The sequence below is a fragment of the Eriocheir sinensis genome, chromosome 27, assembly GCF_024679095.1.
Source record: "Eriocheir sinensis breed Jianghai 21 chromosome 27, ASM2467909v1, whole genome shotgun sequence".
In the NCBI taxonomy this organism is placed as follows: domain Eukaryota; kingdom Metazoa; phylum Arthropoda; class Malacostraca; order Decapoda; family Varunidae; genus Eriocheir; species Eriocheir sinensis.
In genome coordinates, this window is record NC_066535.1 from 14,815,353 (window position 1) to 14,836,857 (window position 21,505).

General features: G+C 46.9%; 1 protein-coding gene across 3 annotated transcripts in view; it reads right to left on the reverse strand.

Moving 5' to 3' along the window:
- Window positions 1-225: 225 nt before the first annotated feature.
- The window catches only part of LOC127004173 (collagen alpha-1(I) chain-like), a 29,150-nt gene continuing 7,870 nt past the window's right edge, over window positions 226-21,505 (reverse strand). The window contains exons 2-3 of one of the 3 annotated variants that reach the window (XR_007757676.1): window positions 654-1,066; window positions 226-371 (exon numbers count right to left, since the gene is read on the reverse strand). Coding sequence is in view for 1 of the 3 variants with exons in the window: in XM_050871656.1 (XP_050727613.1) it covers window positions 910-1,066 (157 nt within the window). In the remaining 2 variants the exon portion in view is untranslated. Of the gene's footprint in view, window positions 1,067-21,505 lie in introns of all 3 variants that reach the window. The other 2 variants (XR_007757675.1, XM_050871656.1) reach the window with 2 other exon arrangements.

Sequence of the window (21,505 nt, forward strand, 5' to 3'; positions counted from 1 at the left end):
TCCTCACCTCCCTCCCTTCCTCCCATCCCATCCACTCAATATATTTCCTTCTTTCTTCTCTCTTTATTTCCTTCAATCTCTTACCCCTCCATTCTCTTCCTCACGGTTAGGTTAGGTTAGGTTAGGTTAGGTTAGGTTACTCTCTCCAAGCACCTCACCTCCCTCCCTTCCTGCCATCCCATCCACTCAATATATTTCCTTCTTTCTTCTCTCTTTATTTCCTTCGATATCTTACCTCTCCATTCTCTTCCTCACGATTAGGTTAGGTTAGGTTACTCTCTCCAAGCACCCCACTTTCCTCTCTTCCTGCCATCCCATCCACTCAATATATTTCCTTCTTTCTTCTCTCTTTATTTCCTTCGATATCTTACCTCTCCATTCTCTTCCTCACGGTTAGGTTAGGTTAGGTTAGGTTAGGTTACTCTCTCCAAGCACCCCACTTTCCTCTCTTCCTGCCATCCCATCCACTCAATATATTTCCTTCTTTCTTCTCTCTTTATTTCCTTCGATATCTTACCTCTCCATTCTCTTCCTCACGATTAGGTTAGGTTAGGTTACTCTCTCCAAGCACCTCACCTCCCTCCCTTCCTGCCATCCCATCCACTCAATATATTTCCTTCTTTCTTCTCTCTTTATTTTCTTCGATCTCTTACCTCTCCATTCTCTTCCTCACGGTTAGGTAAGGTTACTCTCCAAACACCCCCTTCCCTTGCTTCCTCCCCCAACCTCTCTCCTTACCTTTCCTTCTTTCCTCTCCCCAATTCAATTTTTCACCCTCTCCTCTTTTCTTCTTTTAACTTTCCACTCATTTCCTCGTGATTTGGTTAGATTCGTTTAGGTTAAGTTAGGTTAGGTTACCCTCAATTTCTATCACAATCTATCTATCTACCTCTCTTTCCACACCTGTCCTCACCCCTTACCTGAGTCAATGTCCAGCGGCTCCTCGCGGGTATCGGGCTCATCCTCGTGGTCGGAGGAGAGGGAGTGGAGGAGGGACGGGCCGCCCTCCTCCTCGTCCGACTCCACGCTCTCACAACGTTGCATGTGGCGCGCCCTGGCCTTCTTTCTGCGGGGGGAAGAGCGGCGAGGGTGAGTGGAGGGCGTGGAGGGCGTGGGAGGATGACTGAGAGGGTGGAAGGAGGATGAGCAAGGAAGGGGAGGGTAGGAGGGAGGAAGGAAGGGGATAGGTGCGTTGGAAGTGGTGTGTGTGGGGAAGAGGTGCTTGTGTGTGTGTGTGTGTGTGTGTGTGTGTGTGTGTGTGTGTGTGTGTGTGTGTGTGTGTGTGTGTTTACGTTTTGGTCTTATTTGTGTTTGCTCGTGGTTCCTCATTTCGGGTTTGGGGTCGTGAGTGTGTGTGTGTGTGTGTGTGTGTGTGTGTGTGTGTGTGTGTGTGTGTGTGTGTGTGTGTGTGTGTGTGTGTACCAGATAAGCTCTAACAAATTGCTATATAATTCATGAGGCAAAGCAGCAGATGGAAGATAAGAATAAAGAAATAAGAACATAATAATAATAATAATAATAATAATAATAATAATAATAATAATAATAATAATAATAATAATAATAATGATGATGATAATTTCGCGAAGGCCGCCGTCACTGTCCCATGTAACACGAGAACCAGGAAAGCGGCTTAATTAGGATCAGCTAATTAATAGAAGTCCTCGGCTCCTGCTCCTCCTCCTCCTGCTCCTCCTCCTCTATTTTTATCTCCCTGCTGCTGCTGCTTGAAGGAGATACGCTGCAGTAGAAAGAATGTTTCCTCTATTATACTCATTATTATTATTATTATTATTATTATTATTATTATTATTATTATTATTATTATTGTTGCTTTTGAGTGTGTTAAACTAATTGCCTTCTCGTCCTCATTTGTCGTTGAGTAATTCTGCTTATTTTCATTGCGTTTATAATGAGGTTCACACACACACACACAAACACACACACACACAAACAGGATATCCCCTCAGCCCCTCCGTCACCCCGCCGCCGCCTCCTCCTTCACTTCCATTTTTCCTCACCCACACTATTCCCACACCACTCACCACCACCACCAACACCATCAACACCACTTAAACCACCACCACCACAAGTACCATTATCTTCACCACCACCACTACCCTAAATATAGTAGTAACCATTTCCGTTTTTTTTTTTTTTTTAACTTTTTCCCTTGTTATTCTCCTTTACTTTCTCTGTTACTACTACTACTACTATTACTACTACTACTACTACTACTACTACTACTACTATTACTACTACTACTTCTACCACTACTACTACATTGTTCCAACCACTAACTACTCCTAACAACATCAATCCACCATTACTACAGTTACTTCCACTCCACTTCCTACATCACCACCACCACCAAAACCACCACCACCACCACCATTATCTCCACCGCAACCTTGGCAGTGATATTAAGCACCGCAACGTCCAACAAGGAAATATGATGTGTACTCTATCTTAACACACACACACACACACACACACACACGTCATAAATATCCATACACACACCATCTGCTTCCTCCCTTACAGCACTTCCCTATAATAATTCTCTCTCTCTCTCTCTCTCTCTCTCTCTCTCTCTCTCTCTCTCTCTCTCTCTCTCTCTCTCTCTCTCTCTCATACTTATTTATTTCCTTTCATTTTTACTTTCACTTTCATCTTTAAAATCCTTCTGTACAATATTTTCTCCCTCCTCCTCCTCCTCCTCCCGGCCGTCTCAAGTGGTCCTCGAGTCTTCCCGCACTTAAGTGGTGATCAAGGTTTCATGCATTAAAGTGCCTCTCAAGGGGGGAGGAAGGTGAGGGGGGGCGGGGAGAGTACGCGAGGAGAGTGAGGGAAGGGAAAGTGAGGGAGATAAGGATAGTGATAGGGGAGGAAGCGTAAGGGATTGAGGGAAAGTGAAAGGGGGAGGAAGGTAAGGGAGGGGATGAAGGAAAGTGAGGGGGAGTCAGGAGTAAGGGCATGATGAGTCAGGGAGGGAGGGAGAGAGAGAGGGAGGGAAAGTGAGGGGTAGCGGGAAGAGGAAGACCGTGAGTGAGTGAGAGGGAAAATGAGGTCAGGAGGAAGAGTATGGGCATGAGTAAGGGAGGGAGTGAAGGAAAGTGAGGTAGGGAGGGAAGGAAAATGAGTGTGAGGCTGGGAGTGGAGGAAAGGAGGGAGGGAAAGTGAGTTTGAGGCAGGGTGTGATTGGAAGGGAGGGGAGAGGGTGACATGGAGGGAGAATGAGGAAGGGAGGGAGGGTGAATGAGGGAGTGAGCGAGGGAGGGAGAAGGATTAAGGTAAGGGCTTCGACACACACACACAAAAAAAAACAAATAATAAAAAAAATAAATAAATAAATAAAATCACGCGAGTAATCTTCAAAAAGGGAAAAAAATCCACATACTGTTTTTTTATAATATGATTAGAGCGAAATTGATCGGTCACGACTATATGATGCAACTCTCTCTCTCTCTCTCTCCAGTCTGAATACACACTAACGAGTCGGTTTCCTCCATCATCCCATACTCGAGAGAGAGAGAGAGAGAGAGAGAGAGAGAGAGAGAGAGAGAGAGAGAGAGAGAGAGAGAGAGAGAGAGAGAGCGGGGGGTCGAGGGGGCAGAAGGAGGAGGATGGCAAAAGAGGAAGAGGAGGAGGAGGAGGAAGAGGAGGAGGAGGAAGAAGAGGAGGAGGCAAGGAAGGAATGGGAAGTGGGTTGGCAGAGGAGGAAGAGGAGGAGGACGAAGAAAAAAAAAGACAGATGACAAGGAAATATGTAAAGGAAGATAGGAAGGAAGGAAGGAAGGAAGGGAGGAAGGAAATAACGGAAGGAGGAAAAGGAAGAAAATATATGGAGGGAAGAAAAGAAAGGAGATAAAGGAGAAAGGAAAAAGGAAGGAAGGAAATAATTAAGGAAGGAAGAAAGGGCGTAATGAATGAATGAAGGAAGGAAGGAAGAAAGGAAAGAAGGAAAGAATTAAGGAAGGAAGAAAGGGCGTAAGGAATGAATGAAGGAAGGAAGGAAGAAAAGAAGGAAGGAAAGAATTAAGGAAGGAAGAAAGGGAGTAAGGAATGAATGAAGGAAGGAAGGAAGAAAGGAAGGAAGGAAATAATTAAGGAAGGAAGAAAGGGCGTAAGGAATGAATGAAGGAAGGAAGAAAGGAAGGAAGGAAATAATTAAGGAAGGAAGAAAGGGCGTAAGGAATGAATGAAGGAAGGAAGAAAAGAAGGAAGGAAATAATTAAGGAAGGAAGAAAGGGCGTAAGGAATGAATGAAGGAAGGAAGGAAGAAAGGAAGGAAGGAAAGAATTAAGGAAGGAAGAAAGGAAGTAAGGAATGAATGAATGAAGGAATGAATGAAGGAAGGGTCGTAACGGATAGAACGTGAAGGAAGAAAGAATCAGGAGAAAACAAAATCAGTGGAATGAATAAGCAAGGAAAGAAGACGAAAGAAAAAAAAATCTGAGGACGGTAAACCAGGAATGAGGAAGTAAAGAAGGAGGAAGAGGAAGAGGAGGAGGAAGAGGAGGAGGAGGAAGAAGAAAAAAAAGGTGCTCAGGTAGGCTCGCAGTACCCCACGACCCACCTGTCATCTCCTCGCCCACACCTGTCAGCTCCCCTTTTCCTCCCCTCTTCCTCCCCTCTCAGGAAAAAAAAAGGGAAAATGGAGTAAAATAAACCTGTACGAAACACGAGGAGAAAGTAGACGAGATGAAAAGTAAGCCGGGGAGAGGAGAGCAAATATAAGAGAAAGAGAAGGGAGAAAAGAGGAAGGGAAGAGAGGAAAGCAAAAAAAAAAAATTAGAAGAGAAAGGGGGAAGGAAAAAGTGGAAGGGGAAGAAGGGAGGGAGGAGGGGAGTGGAAGAGACCAGAGAAGGAGAGAGGAAATAAAAAAAGAGAAGAGAAAGAGAAACGGGGAAGGGAAGGGAGAAGTGGATGGGAAGTAGGAAGGGAGAAGAGGAGGAGAGGAAGATAGCAGAGAAGGGGAGGGAAAAGGGGGAAGGAATGAAGAGAGAAAAAGAGAAGGGAGAAGAGGAGAGGAGAGGAGGGGGTACGAAGACGTGGAGGAAAGGAACAGGAACAGGGAAGAAGAGGGAAAAAGAAGAGAATAGAGAAGAGATAAGTAAAGGAGAGAAGATGAAGGTTGGAAAGAGGAGAATAAATGAGAAGATAACATTGCGCCACATGCTTACCCTCATTTTTTGTTTGTTTTACTGTCTGTCTGTCTGTTGAAGGGCGTCTATTAAGAATGATTTATTTACCTGTTTTTTGTTACTCTTGTTTGTTTTCCGTTCATCTACCTGTCGTGGGAATGAATGGCTGAAGTACCCGATGTTAAGCTTAAGGAGGTCATCTGCACTGCTGTAAGGGGGGAGGGGAGAGGAGGGGAACAGGGGAGGAGGGGGTGATCTAAACGTGAAGGGGAAGGGGGTAGATCTAGCCATACAGAGGAAGGGAAAGGGAGGGAACTAATCTTTTAACAGGGGAGGAAGAGATTGAACTAGAGGTATGTTGACCTAGACATGAGGGGGGAGGGGGTTGAACTAGATAAGAGGGAGGGGGAAGGGGGTTAATTTAGCAAAGAAGGGGAATGGAAGGGGGGAAGCGAGAAGAGGAGGGGAAGAGTAGAACAGAGAAGAGTAGAGAAGAGAAAGTAAAGGAGGAGGGAAAGGAAAGATGACGATTAACAGCAAAGAAAGGGAAGGGGGAGAAGAGAGAAGAGGGGAAAAGTAGAACAGAGAAGAGTAGAGAAGAGAAAGTAAAGGAGAGGGGAAAGGAGGGGAAAAGTAGAAGAGAGAAGAGTAGAGAAGAGAAGAGGAAGGAAAGGGGAAAGAGAGCGTTGAAGACAAACTACCAACTCTTTCAAACTAACACATAAACATAGTACACACCTTAACTACACCCCACACCACCCCACTCCTTAGTCCCTTCACCCCCACCTCCTTCACCCCACCCCAACCACCTCCCCTGCAACAAAATGAATGGTGTAAAGTGTAAACCATCACCACCTCAAGAACAACCAATCACTGTAGTACATCTCGCCCCCCTTCCCCCTCTCCCCCTCACCTCCTCACGTCACCGCTCATCCCAGCCACCCTCCCAAGACACCCCTCTCCCCTCACCTCCTCTCAGTACCTCCCCTCAAGTCAAGTCAGCCGCCGTCCCTCCCAAGTCCCAACACACCCCATATTCTTAAACCTTCAGAAGCTCACCTATTTGACAAGGCTTTAGTGGGCGTTCTGAACATCTCCCTGGGTAGTTTTATGACCCTGGTGGTAGTTTGACAATCCCCCTGTACCGTGAACCTAAAAATAACACTCATGAAAGCCCGATTGATCTCCTTTTTAGCCTTTGAATACAGTTGATGTGAGAACCGGAGGCGTCTGAGCATACGAACACCCCGGCAGGAGTTACCTCAGGTCAGGGTCGGGGAATGGCAGGGAGGCAATCACACTGTCCACCATCACTGTCAGGCGCCGGGGAGGAGGAAGAGGAGGAGGGGGGCGGCCACGAGACCTCCCCCTGTTCGCGTTCTGCCTCCCCAAGCGGCTGAAGGACACCAGGATTTCCTCTGGGCACGTGTCTTTCTCCTCGCCCGTTTCATCCAGGGACGTGGGTGAGTCGGGCTCCTTGGGGGGGCTGTGGCGGCTGGTGAAGAGCGCCAGGAGGTCATCCGTGCTGCCGCAGTCATCCCGCGGCAGCAAAGACTCGTCGCGGGTATCATCATCCGTGTCCGAGTCGCTCATCCCCTCCTCGTCCTCGTCGTCGTCCTCGTCCTTGTTCTCGTCCCTGTTCTCGTCTTTGTTATCATCCTTGTTTTCGTCTTTTTTATCATCCTTGTTCTCGTCCTCGTCCTCGTTCTCGTTCTCGTACCACCGGAGTTGTGGAGGGCTTCGCTGGTGTCCTCTCCATGGTCTTCCCCGGGAGGTGGTGCGGGGAGGGACAGGGGGAGGCAGGTCCGGGCCGCCCACGCCGCTGCCTGGCTTCTGGAGGCGGCTCATAATCCGGCCCTTTATCATGCCCCCAGCCGCTGCGCAATCACTGTCCCCTATATCAGTGAGTTCCGTTGATCTGCGCACACCTCGGCACACCTCGGGCACTTCACGACACTTCACTTCACGAAACACTGAGGTGATGTGTTGTTTTTTTTTGTTTTGTTTCTGTACTGTTCAAATGGTGGAAAATGTTACTCTCTCTCTCTCTCTCTCTCACGACACGTTACACACACACACACACACACACACACACACACACACACACACACACACACACGTCTCCGAGCGGACAAGCCGATGAGTGCGAGTCCAGAATGTGATCAGAGCGAGGGTGAACGAATGACACCTGAGGGCAATGACGACTCGTGCCTTGCGTGCTAAACCACCACCACCACCATCACCATCACTAACAACAACCACCAGTCACCTCCACCGACCATCATCACCACCACCACCACCACACGACTGAGCCGACTGAACGCTCGGCCTAGGGTGTTGCGGAACCGGATGTGCTTCCTTGAGATGCCCCAGCAAGCCGAGGACACGAAAACATGGTGACGAGATTCCTACTGGTGGCCATTACGAGGTTATGAGTGTGGAGATTGGGGGTTCCGGGACACACACACACACACACACACACACACACACACCAGCCTTGTCTCTCACACTCAAGGGTCCTACACGTACCCCAGGGTGTAGAGAGGGGTTGGGGGGAGGGGGGTCACCTATCACCCCCTTCCCCTCCCCTCAAGACCCTCTACAACCCACCCCACACCCACACCTGACTTACGTTGCCAACACATCCTACCTTGCACTCCACAACCGGTTCAGTATTTCCACGTGGACCACAAACGTTAATCTGAATTCCATGTACTCAAATCTTTCCACTAATTCTTCTAACACTTCCACTACCACCACCACCCTTGCCCTTCCACCTCCACCTCTGAACTCCACGCATTCACAACCTTTCCACTAATGCAAGTCTTTCTAACACCACCACAACCACCTATGCCCTTGATTCTAACCTCAGCATCCATATCCCTGACACCTCCACCTCTGAACTCCACCAATTGTTGACCTTTTGACTAATACAGGTCTTTCTAACACCACCACCATCACCACCACCAATACCCTTGATTTAACCCTTGCATCCATATCCTTGCCACCACCACCACCACGAACACCATCTACTCACAGTCTCTCCTCTAATACAGGTCTTTCTAACACCATCACCACCACCATTACCCTTGATCATAACCTTTGCATCTATATCCTTGCCACCACCAACACTACCACCACGAGCACTATCCACCTCCTAACACACCGCCAATGTAGGTCCTCGCCGTCTCCATCACTTCCCTCCCTCCGCCGACACTCCAACCATGGCCTTCTCTCTCCGCCGCACCGACACACAGGACACACAACGCCGGCCATCACGCACCCCTAGACAAGCACCGACAAACAGACACAAACAAGCAGCGTCCGGTTGCCTCGTGGCCTAGAACCTAACTCGCCCGTCCACCAAGACACACACACACACACACACACACACACACACGTAGTCCCGTCCTTGGTCCTGTCGTTGTCCCCAGTCCGAGTCGAGCGGTGCATGGACAGGGCGAAACTGGTGAGGTGATTCATGGATAAGCTCATAAGTATTTTCTGTAGCAATAAATGACTCGTTTTGGAGAGGAAGTGACACCTGAATCAGAATGGTGCCGTAGAGGTAAAGACACTGGTATCAGAATCTTGCGTTGCACGAGTATACGACACGTTGAATTGATATAAGGAGTAGATTAAAAGATCCACGTTGAACACATTATCACACGGGCACTGATATTTTCCGTTGCATACGTATACGAAACACGTTAACCGAGGTATCTGTCACACACACACACACACACACACACACACACACACACACCTTATCACATCGGCTCAAACACACGTCCAGTACCACAGAAAGTCCCTCTCGGCACAGTCCTTTACGTTGCATAGGTATAGCGGACACTTAAGGCTTACACTACACACACTATCACACACACAGGCACTAACACACGGCCAGTACCACAGAAACACTCCCCCTCGGCTCAGTGCCTCGCCCCGTGTAGCACAGACCCCGGGCACAGCGACGCTCACACCTGCTGCTGGTTACTGGGACGTCCCCGCACCTGAGTCATGCCTCATTACCTACAAAGGCCTATCGGGCGGCGCAATAAACAGCTGGGGATGGCCGGGAACGGTAACGGAGGTACACACACACACACACACGGGGGGGATGAGTTGGAAAGACGAGAAGCACAAATGAAAGTCCGCTTCGCTTCCTTTGAATCCTGAGTGGAGTATAACACACCACTACCACCACCACAAACACTCCGCGCAACACTCCACTTCACGGTCACTCTCGATGGTTTGTCTTTCCACCGCAGTGTAGGTACGTATAGTTTCAAAAGCGAGCATACACACACACACACACACACACACACACACACACACACACACACACACACACACACACACACACACACACATACGTTTCAACTCCGGTTCGGGTGAAAGTTTGTCCTGAGACGAGACTTCCCGTTCCTTTATCTCCATGACTCACACCTCTTCCTTCCCTACCCTTCACCTCCGCCACACACACACACTCACACAACACACACACACACACACACGGTCCTCGCCACAACCACCACCACTATGCAGTCCGCGAACACGAAGAAACCGCCGCCTTGTAATATGTATGTGTACGGGTCGTTATCTGTCCAGGCGCCACGCAGCCCCTCAGGACGACTCGAGGAACACTGCCTCACTAAGCATCGCCGCCGGCATACTGACACTCTGGCCTCGACCTGCAGATAATCAGTGACGCAAGAGGTGATAAGATGTAAACACTCATGATGGATAGATTCTTGAAACCTTTCGGAGCCCAAGCACGCATATATTTGACACGGTTTTCGTAGGTTTTTTGGGGGCATTTCCATTGGGTAGTTTTATGACCATGTTCTGTTAGTTTGGCCCCACGGTTTTCGTAGTTTTTTGGGGGCATTTCCATTGGGTAGTTTTATGACCCTGTTCTGTTAGTTTGGCCCCACGGTTTTCCTAGTTTTTGGGGGGCATTTCCATTGGTAGTTTTATGACCATGTTCTGTTAGTTTGGCCCCACGGTTTTCGTAGTTTTTGGGGGGCATTTCCATTGGTAGTTTTATGACCCTGTTCTGTTAGTTTGGCCCCACGGTTTTCGTAGTTTTTTGGGGGCATTTCCATTGGGTAGTTTTATGACCCTGTTCTGTTAGTTTGGCCCCACGGTTTTCGTAGTTTTTGGGGGGCATTTCCATTGGTAGTTTTATGACCATGTTCTGTTAGTTTGGCCCCACGGTTTTCGTAGTTTTTGGGGGGCATTTCCATTGGTAGTTTTATGACCATGTTCTGTTAGTTTGGCCCCACGGTTTTCGCAGTTTTTGGGGGGGCATTTCCATGGGTAGTTTTATGACCCTGTTCTGTTAGTTTGGCCCTTCTTCTGTATCGTGAAGGAAAAATGGGAAGAAGGGGAGGGGAGGGCCATTAAACATTTCGGGAACACTCATTAAAATCTGATCTTCATTTAGGCTTTTGGAAGTTGTTGATGTGGGAAGCGGAAGCGTTTGAAAATACCATCCACAGAAAGACATCAACACCGCAGAACGCAATGCACCCTAACACCCTAACTAGAAAAACAACAACAATCACAACAACAACAACAACTGCAGTAAGTAGCGGGCTTTTTTTTCATTATTGTTTTCTTTTTTTTGACGCCCTTGCACTGTCTCCTCTGCTGTAAAAAAAAAAAAAATGCCACCCTGATCATCAATAACAGTAGATTAATAAAAAAAAAAGTGGAAGAGAAGAAGGAAGAAGGGGAGGGGAAGAAAGGAACCCAACACCATATATCCACTAATACTTATCTTGCTTCACCACCATCATCATCACTAATACCCTTATCTCACTATCCCTAATATCATCGTCACAGAGTCCATTGCATAGGCCATAAAACTCTATGCTAATACTTTAATAAACTTCATCCTTCCAGCCGGTTAACTTTTATCTATTCCATTCCTTATCGCGTCTTTGGCAGATTATTTACAGGGACACTTCCGCCAAGGTTCGGGGAAGGACTGACTGGCGAAGGTGAGACGGCAGGTAAGGCCAAGGTACTCGTGCACTCCTTTCACCTGGGTCTGAGTCGTATTCATATTAAACATTTCGGGGGAATACACATACACCCATATTTGACAAGGCTTTCGTAGGAGTTTGGGGCATTTCCATGGGTAGTTTTATGACCCTGGTGGTAGTTTGACCCTTCCCCTGAACCATGAACCTAAGAAACACATATTTGACAAGGCTTTGGTAGAAGTTTTGGGCATTTCCAGTGATAGTTTATGACCCTGGTGGTAGTATGACCCTTCTTCTGTACCATGATCCTAGGAAACACATACTGACAAGGCTTTCGTAGGAGTTTGGGGCATTTCCATGGGTAGTTTTATGACCCTGGTGGTAGTATGACCCTTCTTCTGTACCATGAGCCTAAGAAACATATATTGACATGGCTTTGGTGGAAGTTTTGGGCATTTCCAGTGAGAGTTTATGACCCTAGTGGTAGTATATGATCCCTTCACGGTACCACGAACCAAAGAAATACATACTGACAATGCTTTCGTAGGAGTTTTGGGCATTTCCAGTGAGAGTTTATGACCCTAGTGGTAGTATATGATCCTTCCACTGAACCACGAACCAAAGAAACACACATTAACAACTCTTTCGTAGGAGTTTGGGGCATTTCCATGGGTAGTTTTATGACCCTGGTGGTAATTTGACCCTTCTTTTGAATCATGAACCTAAAAAAATCACTCATAAGAACCCGACTGATCTCCTTTTAGGCCTTTGATAATAGATGATGTGAAAGGCGAAAGCGTCTAACAATGCCGCTCCGAGTGTTTCCAGGAGTCGTCGCCAGGGGAACGGTTTGTGTGTGTGTGTGGGGGGGGGGGGGGGGGGGATTCTAAGAGGAGAGGAAATAGCTATCTATCTATCCATGTCTTATCTTTCTATTTTCCTTATTTAGATAACTTTATTTACGTCATCATGTATATTTCGTTATCACCATATTCCTATTCTTGGTATTTTTCTCTCTCGTTTCTCGATGGGTTTTTTTCCTTATTTCGTGTTTTCTATAAGTTTTTTTTTTTTTTTGTTATTTTGTTTGTTAGTTTACTTTATATACATTCTTTTTTTTTATAATCGGAAAATCGAGGGATGACTGACAGCCTCAGGAAAACATCTCGGAAAAGGAGGAGGAGGAGGAGGAGGAGGAGGGGGCATGAGTTCTGATATTGTAACTCTCTCTCTCTCTCTCTCTCTCTCTCTCTCTCTCTCTCTTTTCCCACCAACCTCCAGGAACAGCTTTATCACCCCTATCGTTTAATCTATACAAGGCTTCTAGAGTACCTTATCAATATCTCCAGTATCTTTCTTTTTCTCTCATCTAAACACACACACAAAAAAAACACTAGTATTGACGAAGATGAGTATACGAGAATGTCTGTTTATCTATCCATCTATCCACTTATTCTTCCTCCTCTGTTATCTTCCTTCTCTGTATCTTCTTTTTATCATATCCTCTAACCTTTCTCTTTTCTGTTCCTTCCCTTTTTCCTCTTCACGTCCCTTCCAAACAACCCGGACACACACCCAGCTATCCTATGTATCCTTAGTATCCTACGACGTATTACCACCCAGCACCCACACCCTCACCCACACCCATACAGTTATCGACACACCTTCACCTTTTCTTCTACTCAGCCACTCTACAACCTCTTTAGACCCAACCCAGAACCTCATCCCACTCAGGCACCAAACCAGCAACCTTACCAAGCCTATCAACCAACCCAAAACCTCTTACCCAGCCAGTCAGCCTCTCCACAACCTCTTCAGACTCAACCATGAAACCCACAACCTCTACTCAGCCAGACACCCAACCTTCCAAAGCCATTCAGCCAACCCACAACCTCTTGCAGCACATCCACGCCCACTTCCCACCCCTCTTATCCACCCAGCCAACCGCCCGCCCATTCGCACACACCGCCACGCCAGAGCACGCCCCCCGGAGACCCATTTTCCTAAGTGATCATTGAAGGCGGCCATTGGAAGCGCGTAACTCGGGGTCTAATTACACGAGAGGCGGGCATTAAGGGAGACAAGGTTACCCTACACTGAGGCGAACGTCGACCCACGCCTCCTACCCTTACCTCCTCTTCCCTTACCCACGCACGCACCCACGAGACACGACCCTCCTCCTCCCTCTCTCTGAAGACCCGCGGCGCCATCACCTCCTCCTCCTCCTCCTCCTCCTCACTCCTGCTGTCTGCTACGGATTATGTCCTCTTACAGTTTCCAGAGCGACCATTACTGCTGCTCCATGGTATTTTTTTTCGTTGGAGAGAGAGAGAGAGAGAGAGAGAGAGAGAGAGAGAGAGAGAGAGGAAGTTGTTTTGGTCTTTAGGATAAGGGAAAAGTACCGTAGGGACACGTTCGGCCATGAGGGGGAGAGAGAGAGAGAGAGGGAGGGGAAATGAAGGGGGGAGGGAAGGAAAAACGGGAGGGAGGAAGAAGGGGAGGGGGGGAACGGAGGGAGGAAGGGAGGGGAAATGAAGGGGGGAGGGAAGGAAAAACGGGAGGGAGGAAGAAGGAGAGGGGGGGAACGGAAGGAGGAAGGGAGAGAGGCAGGAAATAAAGTACGATTACCAGGGAAAATTATGACGTCAGTAAGAAATGACCGTAAGAAGGAAGGAAGATTTGGCTGACTGGATGAAATTTTACTGACCGAACGAATGAGAGGTTGACTTGACTAACTGACTGACTGAATGAATGGCTGACTGACTGACTGACTGAATGAATGAATGAATGGCTGACTGACTGACTGACTGAATGAATGAATGAATGAATGAATGAACGAATGAATGAATGGCTGACTGACTGACTGACTGACTGACTGACTGAATGAATGGCTGACTGACTGACTGACTGAATGAATGAATGAATGAATGGCTGACTGACTGACTGAATGAATGACTGACTGACTGACTGCTGAGGTGTTATTTAGTAGCAATACGTGTTCGAGAGTGCAATATTTTCCACTCAGTCACGTTGCTATATTAGTCACCGCTACGTGTCCAGACATGAATAATTAACCCAAACTTTCTCATATACATTTCATTAAACCATTTCCTTTGCTCGCACGCCATTACCACCACCACCACCACTACCAAAGCCCTCCCCCTCCCCCTTACTACAACCTCTACTACTACTATTAACCACCTACAACACCACTACCACAGCTGTAACTATCATCCCATCACCACACCACACCTACCACCATTACCACCACCACCACCACCACCACTTCGATCTCCCACACCATCACCACTACCACTACAACTGAGACCCAGAGACCCCCAACCACTACCTCCACCACTAACCTTTCCACCCCAACCCCACCACTACCACTGTCAATACCACTATCATCCCGAGTCCCGTCCCTCTCCATCTACTACCATGTCTCCTACCACCACCACCACCACCACCACCACCAAGGAGACTGCAGCAAGGTGAGCAATTATTCCAGGTAACACGCGCCTTAATCACCGGAAGGTCACCTGTGGGCATACCTGCGTCCCCTCCACACGGCCTGAAACTATGGTCGCCGACAGCACCGCGACACGACAACGACAACGACCCGAGAGGGAGAGAGGGAGGAAAAGGCCACGACAGGTAATAGCATCTTCCGGAGCTGCTCTCTCTCTCTCTCTCTCTCTCTCTCTCTCTGACGACCCAAAGTAGACAGGCTTTTGAACACAGACACGGAAAACTAATGGTGTTGGGTTTAATTGGACTGGATTGGGCTATAGATTGGGCTGTACTGGGCTAGACTGGACTGGACTGGGCTATAGGGTGGGCTGGATTGGGCTATAGGGTGAGCTGAATTGGGCTATAGACTGGGCTGAATTGGGCTATAAACTGGGCTGAATTGGGCTATAGACTGGGCATGAATTGGGCTATATACTGTGCTTGAATTGGGCTATAGACTGGACTGAATTGGGTTTGACTGGACTAAATCAGGCTAAACTGAACTGTATTGGGCTATAGGCTGGGATGCATTGGGATAGACTGGGCTGTATTGGGCTATAGACTGGACTTGGGACTAGGCTGATTTGGGCTGGCTAGGTTACGGTACCAAATTGACCCCCCTCCCCCCCCATCCCACCCCGTGCAATATATATTCGTAGTAATGAAAGAAAACTGGTCACCCACACAAATAAATGAATTACAACTATATACAAGAGCATAATCTATTCTTCCTCCACCTTATGACATCCTTACAAGCACACGTACCAATAATGGCTAATCTAATCTCTATGTGTGAGTTGATATGCAGTAGTCGCTATAATCTAATCTGCCCGCCGTTGATATCCGGCATAACACACTGAAAGAAGATGTAATACTGATGTTTATTACGTGTTTTGTCGCCTCCATCCTGCTGTGTTATTTGTGGGAGTGGTTGCTAAGGATGTTATTTTTTTTAGCTTTTTTTTTGTTTTGTTTTAGCGTTTGTTTTGACGTTTTTGTTTTAGATTTTGTTTTGTCTCGTCTGTTTTGTTTTCTTTCTTTGCCTCTGTCTTGTTTAAATTAAGGGCGTGTTAGATATAGCTTTTCCTGTATTAGATTTCGGGTTTTTTTAGCTTTTCTGTCGTTTGTTTTGTTTTAGCTTTTGTTTTTGTCTCGTTTGAATCTTCCTTTTTTTAGCCTCGGTCATATTTTAATTAAGGACGTGGTTGATATATAGCTTTTCTTTTAGCCTTTTGTGTTGTGTTGTTTTAGCCTTTGTTTCGTCGTCTGAATCTTCCTTTTTTAGTTTTAAGGGCGTTTGATATACAGCTTTTCTTTTAGCCTTTTGTTTTGTGTTGTTTTAGCCTTTGTTTCGTCGTCTGAATCTTCGTTTTTTAGCCTCGTCTCGTTTTAATTAAGGGCGTTTGATATATAGCTTTTCTTTTAGCCTTTTGTGTTGTTTTAGCCTTTGTTTTGTCTCGTCTGAATCTTCTTTTTTTTTCTTTGTCTCGTTTCAAGGGCGTGGTTGACATAGCTTTTCTTTGTTTAGCTTTTCTGCTTTGTCATTGTCTTAGCCTTTGTTTTTGTCGTCTGAATCTTCCTTTATTTGCCTCTATCTCGTTTCTAAGGGCGTGGGATAGCTCTTTTTTTTCATCATTTCTTAACACTTGCCTGACATTTTCCCACTTTTGTCTATGGGTGAAGATACACACAATAGCGAGGAATTAACCAAAGTGGGAGTTTATACGTTATACACACGACCACCGTCACTAACATCACTACCGCTATCAATACCACTAACACAACACTAACGTCACTCATCATCACTATCACCACGAACGTAGACAAAATACACTGCATCACACTACTACCATCATCAACACCACTAACACCACACGAACGTCAGCACCATCACCACGAACGCCGACAAAACACACCGCACCACACAACCATCACCACCACCACCACGAACGCCAACACAACACACCGCACCACACAACCACCACCACCACCACACTATTTTCCGCATAACCACCACTTGTATTTCCGCCGCCACCACCACGATAACCCGGGCACTACAGCTATCGTTTAACACACACACACACACACACAGAGACACCACCGCCACCTCCACTCAATGCTACACAACTAACGATCAACACAACCACCACCACCACCACCACCACCACTGTTACCACCTCCAAGGCCACCATCATTACCACCACCATTACCACCACCACCACCATTGCCGTCTTGCGTCAACCACCACCAGGAGAACAAAGCGTATTATTCAGCAAGCGTAAAAAATGTTTGAATGAGAGAGCAAGACTAATCACGTGACCAAATATAGTCTACATTAATTAATCTTTTGCATTCAGCTGGAGTGCTCTCGTCAAAGGGCATCACCACCACCCATCATCACTACTAGGAAAATAATCATCACTACCACGACCGTCACATCACCACTGTCAGTCACCATCACCACTGTCAGTCACCACCACCACGACCGTCACCACCACCACTGTCATTCTCGTATCATCACTGTCACCATTCTGTCGACGAGGGTATATCAGGGAAACTAACACACACACACACACACACACACACACACACACACACACACACACACAGAGGGAAGGTCATTAGTGGTGGGAGGCAGCGTGGTCTCTCATTGGTGGTGTTGCGGCAGCTTTAATCTCCCCCCCCCCTGCCCCCCCCCCATTACTAAGGTGCTCAAACACACACACACACACACACACACACACACACACACACACACACACACACACACACACACACACACACACACACACAAGATCGTCCGTGCAGCACAAGTGACAGGAAGACACTGATCTTGCTGTGTGTCTGAGTCTGTGTGTGTGTGTGTGTGTGTGTGTGTGTGTGTGTGTGTGTGTGTTCACATCCGGGTATATCGCGGGTAGCAATACCAGACATAGGCAAGACGTTGTCGAGAAAAGAAAAGGAAAAAGATACCGTACTACACACACACACACACACACACACACACAGGACCCGTAAAGGTGGTGTGGGTGGCGGCAGGCAAGGCAAGGGTAAGGCAGTGCACACCGAGACGGGATGGAGGGAGGGAAATGCCGCAATCAGCTGACGTCCTCTCTCTCCCCCCCATCGCCCCATCGCCCCCTCTATTCCCCCACGTGACGTCAACACTGAGTCAACCACCGCCACCACCACCACCGAGGCGCCGCAGCAGCTTCCCCTCCAGAGCTCAGCCAGTCACAGCCTCATCCGGATCCTTATCTTAGAGCCACACCGCATCTTCACACCTATAGTACTTAGCCCAACACAGCCACATCATTACCCAACCACAGCATCGAATTAGGAACTACCACGTCACCTAGCCACAGCCACAGCCTCGTCCGGATCCTCATCTTACACGCCACACATTCACACCTACATACCTCAGTCAAATACAGCCACAACATGACCTAACCACAACATTTAAACATACCTCCTAGTCTTCAAAGCTTAGTCACAGTCACAGCCACGATGCAACTCAACCACAGCCAGCCAAGATCAGAACACCAGAACACAAACACAGCATTTAGTCTTCAAAGTTTAACCACAACCACAGCACTTACTCCCAGGCACAGCAGCGCTTATAAATCCACCACAGCCACAGCATTCAACCCAATCACAACACAAGTTCAGCATCACAACACAAGCACATCTTATAACACATCAATTTTGCATGCAACGGTTACTCCATCTACATACCACAGCCTCCACCCACACCATGAAACACCCAGCCATTCCTGTCACCCTTCACCAAACACACACACACACACACACACGCCACTTTCAGCAAGCAAACACCCCAATCCCGTTTTCTTTACGTTTTACCCACACCAGGCAACCAGACAACACCCCCACACCTTCCCCCGTTTCCTTCCTGCCTCTCCCTCCTCCCTCTCCCACGTCACACAACAGCACACGCCACGTTCAGCCCAAACAGCTCGAGTCGTACCCAAAACAGTACACCCCCTCACCAGACCCTCGTTTTCTTTACGCTATTTAAAGGAAAGTTTGGCATGCCTGAGCCTTCCACGTGCCACACTACTGCTGCTTAACTTAATTCTCGTAGCCTCACGCGATACACTGCACTTGTTGAGGCAGTTTGTTGTCTACACTTTTAACTCCGGGGTCATTTGTTTCCCTGTTGGCTGGTATACTAGAGGCTTTTTTTTTTACTGTATACATTTCGTTCTTCGTAATTCTCGCAACCTTACCCAGTGCACTCCACGTTGTTAAAGGAGTTTCTTGTCTGTACTTTTAACTCTGAGGTCTTTTTTTGTTTCCCTGGGTACCTGTAAGACTGTTCCCTGGTATATTTAAAGGCTTTCTTCTGCTCTATTTCTTCGTAACTTTCCAGACCTCACTACACGTTGTTAAAGGAGTTTCTTGTCTGTACTTTTAACTCTGAGGTCTTTTTTTGTTTCCCTGGGTACCTGTAAGACTGTTCCCTGGTATATTTAAAGGCTTTCTTCTGCTCTATTTCTTCGTAACTTTCCAGACCTCACTACACGTTGTTAAAGGAGTTTCATGTCTGTACTTTTAACTCTGAGGTCTTTTTTTGTTTCCCTGGGTACCTGTAAGACTGTTCCCTGGTATATTTAAAGGCTTTCTTCTGCTCTATTTCTTCGTAACTTTCCAGACCTCACTACACGTTGTTAAAGGAGTTTCTTGTCTGTACTTTTAACTCTCATGTCTTTTTTTATTTCCCCGGGTACCTTAAAGACTGCTGCCTGATATATTTAAGGGCTTTCTTCTACTCTCTTCGTAAATTTTCAGATCTCACGCTATACACTGCACGTTATTAGAGCAATTTCTTGGCTATACTTAAAACTCCTGAGGTCTCTCCTTTCCCTGGCTAACTGTAAGATCGTTGCCTGGTTCATATTTAGAGCCTTTTTTCTGCTGTATATATATTTTCAATCTTCGTAATTTTCGCAACCTCACTGCACTTCGTTATCTATATTTCGTTGTTATCTTTACGTTGTCTAAACTTAACACCCACATGCCATTGCTTCCCTGGGTGGGTGCCTACGTATAAGGTCGTTGCCCGATATACTTTCTGTTACTCTGCTTCTTCGTTTGACTTCGTTGACTTCAAAAGGGTAGTATCGGGACATCTCTGGAGTATATTTGACCATTTGTATGACATCTCCTGTTTTCTTTTTTATTAGCATGTTGAAGTAGTTTTTTTTTTCTTCTTTATATATAGACATCGGTGTTCCTCCTTATAAATAGAAAAAAAAAAAACATATTTGACTTTGCATGGCCTCGAATCCTCTTTTTTAAGCATGTTGAGTTTTTAAACTTCTTCTTATACCCCTCAGCGTGCCTCATTATAATTAGTAATAAAAAAAAAAACATCTTCAATTAACCTTTTACCTTTCACCTCCGCACGCCAACGCAACACGCCATTATTACGCCTCTCACTAGAAACATCAGCCATTATTACGCCACTGACATCGAATTAAAAAAAACTAGAACACACCTAATCAGTACCGTGCAGAGGAGAACACACAAACACATTCACAGATCCAGCAAACCACATCACGACGACCGATCTGGCAACAAAGAGCAACCACCAACCACGAGAGTAAATAACCACACCACAACACTCTGCATTAAACATTACCAACCGCACATGACATCACACGACACCAACAGCAGCACCACACATGACATCACCACCGCCGCGCCCTCTGAATCCCTAACCACCACTATCAGCAACTACAACAACAATTACTACTACTACTACTACTACCACCACCACTACTATCAGAGCAAAACAAACCACTTCACTATACTTAAAGCACACCAAACAACAATGAACACCACCACCACCACAACCACTATACTACTACGAATCACTACCATCACCACCATAACTACCACTACTACTAATACTACAAGAGCGAAACAAACCTTATCAGTGTTCTTAAAAGCCCCAATCCCGCAGCATACATCCATAGAAGCATCAAACTCGACATCACACCAACCAACATTGAATCCTCACCACTTAGGAACTCAGAGGAAGGGGAGGAGGAGGAGGAGGAGTGAGAGAAGAGAGCCAGATGAGGGAGAGAGAGAGAGGAAAAGGAGGAGAGGAATAAGAGAAAAAGAGGAAAATTAGGAGACGAAGAGGAGAGAGAAAGAGGACGAAGAGGAGAAATCGCTACCACAACCATTACTAAAGCTAAAAATACAAATAACTACTACAAGACCATACCAAACGAACCCAATTTACTTAAACCACCAACCATACACCACAAAATCACCCCCCTTTACCACTTCCCTTCCCCCCAGCACTACCACCACTACGATATGTGCATGGACGGGCGTGAAAGCAGCGGATGAAAGGACGAACGGGGTACTAATGAACGACTCCCAGCACTCGACACTACTTCTGAACCTCCTGACACGTCATCCCGCAATGCACGAAGATAACACCAACACCGATACGAGAAGAGAGGGAATGCGAGCGAGAGGGAGATGCGTGGAGGGGAGAGAAGAAAGGGATGCTGCAAAAAAGGGCTTGAGGCTCCAGACTGTACTCTCCCCCACGTCTGTCTGTGTTTCCAATAAAGGGACGTCCCCCTCCTACCGCGTGTCGCTGCACTCGCTAAAATTAAGAGTCCCCCGTGGATGGTAGTACGTTGAAGAAGGAAGGGAGGGAGAGAGGGAGTGAAGGAGGGAAGGAAGGCGTGACAGAGAGAGAGAGAGAGAGAGAGAGAGAGAGAGAGAGAGAGAGAGAGAGAGAGAGAATCATTCATGCATGTTAACTAGGAACAAAATGCAACAGGAACAACGCCCACAGATATCGTACAC